Genomic DNA, 9,281 nt, shown 5'->3' with positions numbered 1-9,281 from the left:
ATCTTTTATAACACTCCATTATTACTCCAGCATGAGAAAGATAAGAGACGGTAGCATGCCCGCATTACAGCTTCACAATTACTTTCTATCATTCGTTCTCACTCACCACATCTATCACACAGACTAGTGAAATAACAGCCACAGGGTAAAACTCACAGAATGAAATCAGACTCAAGGGAGAAGATGGAGGTCAGGTCAGGGAATACACTTATGCCTGTGTTGGAAATGCTCCTGTAGACATAAAAATCAATAGGATTTTGGTTTTGACCAGTGAAAGAAAAACATTTTGCAACTTAGAGATACTACATTTAGAATATAATTAAAGTTATCATAGGACAGACAGATCTAAGTTGTTTTTTCTCAATATTAATGATTTTATTACAAAGCAAATGGAAACTTTTAAGATTTTAACAGCTGAGATCTTCATAAAGAGAGATTAGCAATGTCTCAATGTATGGGTTCATATGAAAATGAAATCAATATAATAGTTAATATCAATTAGAATGGGATTTCTGTAGACAGAGCTTGAAGAAGAAATGCTCACAGATATCTCAGCTTGGGAAGGTGGTTTAACGCCCGCTTGTGGATGTGAACGAGGTTCCGTGTGTTCTGGATTGAGCTGTGACACAAATTATTGCATGAGAAACAGATGACACAAACAGATGACACAATTCTCTATAAAGACTCTGTTAGAGAACTTTCTGTTCCAGTCTGTTATAATCAGGGCAGTCGTGGCCTAATGGATAGAGAGTTGGACTTGATAAGTCAAAGGTCGTGGGTTCGAGTCTCAGGTCCGGCAGGGATTGTAGGTGGGGGGAGTGAATAACCAACTCTCTCTCCACCTTCAATACCACGACTGAGGTGAGACCCTTGAGCAAGGGTCTCATCTCAGTCTGAGTATGGGTCACCATACTTGGCCACACACCACTTCCCTTTCCCCTAATTACGACAAGTAATTAAACACAGTCATTAAATGATCCGTGAATCACTTTCATTACTGTTCCTTACATTTCTGAGACATTCAGAAGGTTGTTGAATGCTTCCGTCTCTATGGTTTCCACTGATGTGCTCTGGGCGATTTCTCTGGATTAAAAAACAAAATAAAATTAGAAGTAAAATTTGTCCTAAAATACACAATTTTCTATATTTATTTGTGCTTATAAAAGTGAATAAATGAATTGTGCACGATCAGAACAGGAAATTTAAAGTACAGGTTAAATCTGGATTCATGTTGACTTTGAATTCATGTATATTTTTGTATGTTTGAATCATTTTAACTATACAATATCTATGCACTGACAGCAGCTAAAGCATAAAACCAGTTGGAACTAGAATTGTTTTTTGAGATATCAGGACACTCATTTAGTAAATTCTGGAGAAACTTTGAGATTTTGTTTTTTTTAAATGCCCGTTTGTGAATTTTCAAAATATTTCTGCACAGTCTTTATACAGTCTCACAGAACTGAATGAAATTGTAATAATGCTGAATTAGTTTTTCTCTATTGCTAAAACGCTACAACCAAGCTTTTAAACTAAAATTTCAAAACCATAACGCCATTTTTAATAAAGCACACCCATTTCCCTAAACTATAAACACTATTCCCCTGCTTTGACACATGAGTCAGATTTGGTGAACGGTTACTGCAAAACTCACACACAAATCCCTACATTTCTCAGTGCTTACACCATGTGGTAATTTAGAAAGCACTAGCATTCAACATAGTTCACTCAAGTCAGCACAGTTTGAGCTAATTGCCACACAAGTACCCAAGTGGAAACACTAGGAGTCCAAATTTATCACACACCAATCAAGCTTCAATGATAAAAGGCCCAAAGTCAGCTCATACAGGTTTGAAACAATGTATCTAGAGAGACGTGAAGGAAGAGGTCGAGGACACCAGAGAGGAGGAGGAGAAGGGAGTGAAGGAAGCAAAGGAAAAAAGATGAAGAGTAGGAGGTGGAGGAGGAGTACGGAGAGGAAGAGGAGTGAAGCCCATATGGCAAAAAAAAAAAAATAATAATTGTGGCCAAAAAATGGGTGGAGACGGGTAGGTTTAGGTATATGGAAGGTGGGAGGAGTTGGATCTGGATCCAACCTCGCCCCCTGGATCTTGTGTTTGGCAGTTTTTTAAATATTTTGAAATATATTTAAAAATACATTTGAAAATATATATATATTTTTTTTATGGGTATGTGCGCAGCCATCAGCCAACGAAGGGCAATGCACCGCCATGCCATTCTTGGACCTTATAACACTATGCTCCTTCTCTGTTTCCTTGATGGTCTAAGAGAACGTGTGTTCCAGCTTGACCAAAGGGAGCCAGCACAACCAGTGCAGCCTTGCTACGTTGTTGTTTTGGATAAGGTCAGCTTCCATTGCTCTGCTCTGGTTTATGACTGGTTTACCAATAACCCAAGCAACAGAACTTATTATCGGTTTTTGTAGCATTGTTTTAAATGGATCTCATCAGTGTGTAAGACTGTGTTGTAGCGTGTGTGTTTTTGAGGGTTTGTGTGTCATGTCTAAGAACAAAGTTTGGTTTTTCAGCAAGAGTGAGTTGTTTTGAGTGGATAGCTTCATTTTGACCTGAATATAGTAAGTTTGGGGAATTGAGTTAGAAGTTATGGATTTGTGTTTAGAGGCATAATTTCAAGAAATGTGTTTAAGCAATCGAGAAAAACTGTAAGTAAATGCACAAATTAAATAAATGTGATGCTGTTTAAACATATTTAATACCATTTATATAATTTATTATGAGTACAATAAAATCAACGTATAAATTTAATATTCCATAAACTAAAATCACAACAAAGAATTATTTTTTAAGCGATCTATGCATGGATTGTACTCAGAGGGGGTCAGGTCTGTAAGATTTTTAATATTTTTGAAATAAGTCACTTATGCTCACCAGGGCTGCATTTATTTGATCAAAAATGCAGTAAATATTATTATAATTTAAAATAACCATAACCATTACCATTTCTGTCACGATTGATCAATTTAATGCATCCATGCTAAATAAAAGTATTATTTTTATTAGACATATTAAACCGTTCACATAAATGCTAAAAAGCACTAACAGAGAAGCAGTACGTTTGGCCAAAATACTTCTGTACCACCTATACAAACAAAACAGCTCTGTTATGATCATTTATATAAATGTGTAATTGCATTGCATTCTTGCACATTCTAATTCAGGTTTTTGTTTATGCTGTAATTGCATTATACATTTCTGCATATTTGAGCTAAAAAGGTTTATAAAGGTTAGTTCCCATATGAATTTGTCTGTGTAGCCCAAACACATCTTATCTGAGGCCATTTCTTTTTGGACAAATGAGAGACAGATTTCTCACAGAATTTGGACTCTAAGTGTGATATTAAAACTGTCATCGTCAAAATACTGCTGCTTTTAATGCTCGCTATTCATGCCAAAGAATAATCTATTCTGTGCAAGTGCTCAAACTGTTCCTCCCAACTTAGACGTCCTGAGCTTTTTCAAAGCTCTGCAAGGAAAAACTGACATTGAGATCTCCTTCTAATCTGTGTTCTGAAACAGGGAGTGAACATCAAAGATGTTCCTCACAGATCACATGATGTGGAGATGAGCCTGTTGGCTTGAAGAGGAGTGTTGATGGATGGCATTTCCCTTCACTGGACATGCTAAACATCTGGTTATCTGTCATCAGTTTTTAAGAACAATGAATACTCACATTCTTCTTACTCCTTTCAGGCCGTCGAAACTGTGAGTGCTGATGGTTTTCAGTGATATGTAGTTCAAATCTCTGAAATTGAGATGCACAGGAAGAATTAATGATAATTTCACATGAATAAGTGGTTTGGAATTTTAAAAAACCTTTTGCAACCATATAGCAATGCACTAGCAACCATTAGAAAGCATAAAACATTTTATGCAAACTGGACAAAATTAATAATCTTGGTTATTCTGTGGAAAACTAGGGTAAACTATAAGGTTTGATAAGCCTCAAGGAAGTTGTACGTCAGCAAAGCACTTCCACCCTGAGACAAAGCAGATAAAAGCTTATCCAGCAAGGACCAAAATCTGAAACGAACAGACATTTGACCTCCATTCAACCATGTCAAATCATAATATTAAGAATAGTATACAACTGTACTACTCTTACTATTTCTGCCATATCCTTATATGAAATATCAGAACAGATTTGGAGAAATGTAGCTTTACATCACTTGCTCACCAGTGGATCCTCTGCAGTGAATGGGTGCCGTCAGAATGAGCTGACAAAAACATCAAAATAATATAATCCACAAGAAATCCACACCACTCCAGTCCATCAATTAACGTCTAGTGAAGTGAAAAGCTGTTTGTAAGAAACAAATCAACCATTAACATCCTTATAAGTCCAAATTTTGCAAGTCCTCTATCCATAATATTGCTTTCGGTGTAAAAGATGTCTCGTCTGAATCAGGAGAGAAATCTGCACAGATCAAGCGCTGTTAACAAGACAAACAGTCCAAAACAGCTCTAAACAAATATGTTGGTGGGATTTGCTGTGAGAGGACAACAGGGGGTGGACTCTTTCACTGGAAGAAGCGTTATTATGGATTCATATTTTGGCCAGAAGCAGTAGTTTAAAGTTAAAAACATCTTAATGAAGGTGAATTATTGTGATGCTTTTATCAGCTGTTGGGACTCATTCTGACGGCACCCATCCACTGGTGAGCAAGTGATGGAATAGTAAAATTTCTCTAAATCCCACGAAGAAACAAACTCAAATACAGATATTATTTACAGTAATAAAGGTACAGTAAATATTCAATAACATTCATTACGCCCTTAATTTTCAAACAACAATTACATTTTCAGTCCCACTTTATATTAGGTGGCCTTAACTACTATGTACTTACATAAAGAAATAAGTACTTTTGCTGCTATTGAGGTGGGATACAGGTAAGGTTAGGGTGGTATGGGTAGGTTTAAAGGTGGGTTAAGGTGTAAGGGATGGGTCAACAGTGTAATTATGAATGAAGTTACAGAAATTCATTACAGATGTAACTACATATAAATGTAAGTACAGTGTAAAAACATATATGTACACAATAAGAGCATTGTATCAAATGATTAATTTAAATGTAAGTACGTAGTAGTTAAGGCCACCTAATATAAAGTGGGACCAAATTTTCCAATGCAATGCTAAAAAATGACTATGCAAATTACAAGTAATTACATCAAATTATGTCTCGCATTGGAGCCTTTGCGCTCGGATAATTAAAAAGGCTTATTTTGAGAGCGGGTCACCGTGCTCTCAGAGTTTGTAATTGCGAAGCGCTGCTTGATTCATCTTTTACAGTGCAGGTCTAATGATGTGAGTGTGGAGTAACCGCCCGGCTCTTGTTAGCACTCGTGAAGACTCTCGGTTGGAGTGGAGGCTGGTAGATTTCCTGCCCTCTGCTGTGCTGAGCTCATCTAAGGGCTGGATCATCAAAGGGAGGTTGTGTAAGCTACTAAATCAGTCTTCTGTACATGCATATAGAAGCCTCAAAACATGTTTAAGTGTGAAGTTTAATTTTATTGATTGATTGATTTTATGATTTATTCACTTCCTTCCTTCCTTGAAAAGAATGCTAATAATTAAATGTCATTTGTTTTGATATTTTGTGGTATTTTAAGTGATGTTTATATTTCATTTTATGTGATGCAGAAAACGTTGAAAGAATTTCCAGTGGAGTTTACTGCACAGTGCAGAATGTTATAGATTTTTTTTTACAAATTTTAGATTGATAAATCAAAAATAAAGCTGTAAAACTAAGCAATTTAAAACTATTCTACTATTCAGAATCAAAGGCCTTTACTACAAACTGGCAAAATAAAAGTAAACAACAACAACAATATAGCATAAAATAGAAAATGATTTTATATTATTGTTATTATTAAGTTGTAAAATTGTTTAAAATATTATTATTAGTATTACAATATTATTATATTCATTTATATTATTATATTAATATTTTTTGTACCCACTGTACAAATAATTACCCTTGCTCCTTCCAAAACTATGTTAATGATATTTGCCACATAATTGTTTCAAACTATTGGAATAAAAAACACTAACAGCTTACAAAACAGTAAAAACAAACAGTTGGGTTACAGTTCTGAAAGCTTTTTCTTATTTTAAGGACACTATTCGTTTATCTCATGTTCTTGATTGCACTCTTATCAGGGCTCAAGGTTTCACTAGAGGAAGAAGATGATTTCAAGGCCTCAAGGACATAAAACACAGACTCTCTTAACACAATCAGCTCAGCGGGAGCGATGGCAAGCCGAGTCGAGAGACACGTCAGTCTGACAAAACTACTTGACCCATCTATTCTGGATAGTACTTTTCACAAGCTTGCCACGTTTCAACAACTCCCCCATTGCTTTTTTCAGAAAAGGTAGAGGTGTCATGCGTGAGCAGGACTATAATGAGAAGCATATATTGCATCACTGCTACTCTTTAGCAGGACTAACAGCCAGGCCTTTTAGTGTATTCAGAGCCAAAGGAAATTAACAGGTTATTGCAATCATGCTAACAAGCTGAAAGAGGAGAAAGAAAACTCAGTGGGAGAAATTGCAGCTCTAAATATGGTGGAAATAGGAACACAACTTTGGGTTATGGAAGTTTTTAGCAGGCCTTTTTAGCATGCATTAGCTGGAATAGGCTGAAAATACTGTTTTTGTATTTACAAAATGGTATTTTATGCATAAAATTATTTAAAAAGTCACTGAGATGAACACTTATTTTACAGATATACATACATAACAAATGACTGAAAAATAATGGAACTACTTTTTTAATTATGAAATAATTTAAATGTATATTATTTATTATTATTATTACTATATATACACACACGTGTCACAAATGACTGGAAAATGAGCGAAAATAATTTTTTTAAATATTTAAATAATTCAAATAGAAAAATAGAATATATATTATTATTACTTATTATAATGTATATAAATGTCTAAATGTATATAAATGATACTAAAATATATAAACTGTTTCTTAATGACAGGAAAAATATATTTTTAAACATTTATTATTATTATTATTATTATTTAAATAATAAAATATTTTATATACACACATATATACCCCAAGGTTTTTTTTTATTCAGCTGAAACCAATGCACTTTATAAATAATATATTCATAATACTTTATGAATAAATACAGTTTCAGAGGAAAATTTAGAGTATGAATCAGTCTCATATTAACCGGCAGAGACATTAAAAATAAGAAAGTCAACAGGTTTGAATCAAGATCTCTGAATCACTGCACAAAACCAATCTATGATTAATGAATTCAAATATATTTAGCTAGTATAATAATAAAAATAAAAAACCCCACACATTTTCATATTTCTAGTATGTTGTAATTTAGACTTTTTACTTTTTGTAGCCACTGTTCATATATTTAGAGACCGGGGCAAGTTGTCACATGGGGTATAGGATATATCATATATGTACGTACATTTACATCAAGTCAGGTTGGGGCAGGTTGGGGGTTTTTACAATTCACCAGCCAAAACAATGGCTTTAATTTTAAGTGTAATGCATTTTGTATGGACTGTATTGATAAAATTGTACATTTTACAGATATTAAATGGGTAAATATAGATAACTGTTTATTTACTATTCAGATAACTGAATGGAACACATGTGTTTAGACTACAGATGCATTTTGGGATGTTTTTTATGAAACGGAGCCACAGATAAGCACGTCCACTGTCTCTTTTGGGTTGTTGTTAGATTCGCATGAGCCTTTAGAAATACATTGAGAAGAGAATAAATTGAACATGGACACAATGCCTGAGAAGAGGGAATGGCCGTCTAAATCACACACACAAAATAAAATGACATACTGTACCTCCCTGTAATTTTCTTTTATTTCCAAATTAACATTCTGTACTGTAACATAAGCATTATTATGACATAATTAAACTGACTTGACTTGGGTGTGTCAGATGTGCTTTATGTGTTCATGTACATGATATTCAAGAGGTTTATTATCACAGTGAATCACTACCGTACCGACAGACTATTCACCATTTTTTCACACAGACCCTATTAGTTTCATTAATCAGCAAACATACTAATATCGATATTTTGAGAACCAAAATAATGGCTTTTCACCAAAAAAAAAGAAAGAAAGCAGAAAGCAGAACCATTACAATACACTTAACCTCAAAAATGTAAAATACACATACAGTACATAATTATTAAGCATTTATTTTTGCTGATGAATTATAGATTACAGCATATTAAGCGAATGTGACAACTTGCCCCAATAGAAATGTGACTTATATATGTTATATGTGACAGCTCTGTCATATACAGATGTGCCCCTGTCTCCTATACATTGGTGGGGAAAAAAATGGTGTAGAAATAATTTTTACTTAGAAATGTCTAGTAAGCCTCACGCGCAAAGAAAGGACAAGTAATGTATTGAATTAAACGTGCAATTTTGAAGAAGATTTTTCTTGTAAAGCTACTCCAATAATCTTTCAGCATCGAAAACCTTTTTTTTTTACAGAACACTGAAATGTAAAGGGGAAGCAAAAGCACAAGTCCTAATAAATGAATGCAGTGCAATATGACTTTAATGTGTAGTTATATGTGAGAAAGATGAAGAGATGCTTACAGTCTGCTGTGAGTTCTGCTCTTCAGGCTCTCCGTCGCGCTGTTACAAGTGATGCTCTTCTGAGAACAGCGGCAGATCTCCGGACACACGAAACACACACCTCCGCAGAAAGACATCAGCAGAGGAGACACGAGCAGGAGACATCTCCACATTGTCTGGTCGTGTTTTCACTTTGTTTAAACAGGTAAAATCCACTGTCCTCTCGCCGGGTTTCTGACTGGAGACCGAGCGCGCGCTGGAGACTGACGGGGAAATAAACCACTTGGTTACATTTTTATTAGTTTGTTAGGCGACTGATTTAGAGTTTGTTGTCTGATAGTGTGGTAGCTACTTGTTCACAGTCCTTTCTCTGGGTCGGGTCTGGGAGAAGAGCTCACAGATAAACTGTTTGTCTGCGCATCTTGTCATATCAGAAATAACAATGAACGCGCTGCGCGTGGCCCCTCCAACTCCTACACACACACACACACACACACACACACATGTGTGTTTCACTGTCCTTGTGGGGACTCTCCATAGGCGTAATGGTTTTTCTACTGTACAGACCGTATATTATATTGCCCTACACCTAAACTTAGCCCTCACAGGAGACTTTGTGCATTTTTAGATTTTCAAAAAA

At 35.1% G+C, this 9,281-nt stretch overlaps 1 protein-coding gene across 1 annotated transcript in view; it reads right to left on the bottom strand.

Moving 5' to 3' along the window:
• LOC306884656 (lutropin-choriogonadotropic hormone receptor-like) overlaps window positions 1–8,814 on the bottom strand; it is a gene marked incomplete at both ends in the record, with an annotated part of 17,521 nt that extends 8,707 nt beyond the window's left edge. Inside the window, 5 exons of the mRNA XM_079440720.1 lie at window positions 157–231; window positions 545–619; window positions 1,009–1,083; window positions 3,712–3,783; window positions 8,663–8,814. Coding sequence (XP_079296846.1) covers window positions 157–231; window positions 545–619; window positions 1,009–1,083; window positions 3,712–3,783; window positions 8,663–8,814 — 449 coding nt within the window. The remainder of the gene's footprint in view (window positions 1–156; window positions 232–544; window positions 620–1,008; window positions 1,084–3,711; window positions 3,784–8,662) is intronic.
• Window positions 8,815–9,281: the final 467 nt, after the last annotated feature.

This window comes from Barbus barbus (genome assembly GCF_936440315.1).
Source record: "Barbus barbus genome assembly, chromosome: 18".
Lineage (NCBI taxonomy): Eukaryota > Metazoa > Chordata > Actinopteri > Cypriniformes > Cyprinidae > Barbus > Barbus barbus.
This window is presented reverse-complemented; position numbering and strand designations above follow the sequence as displayed.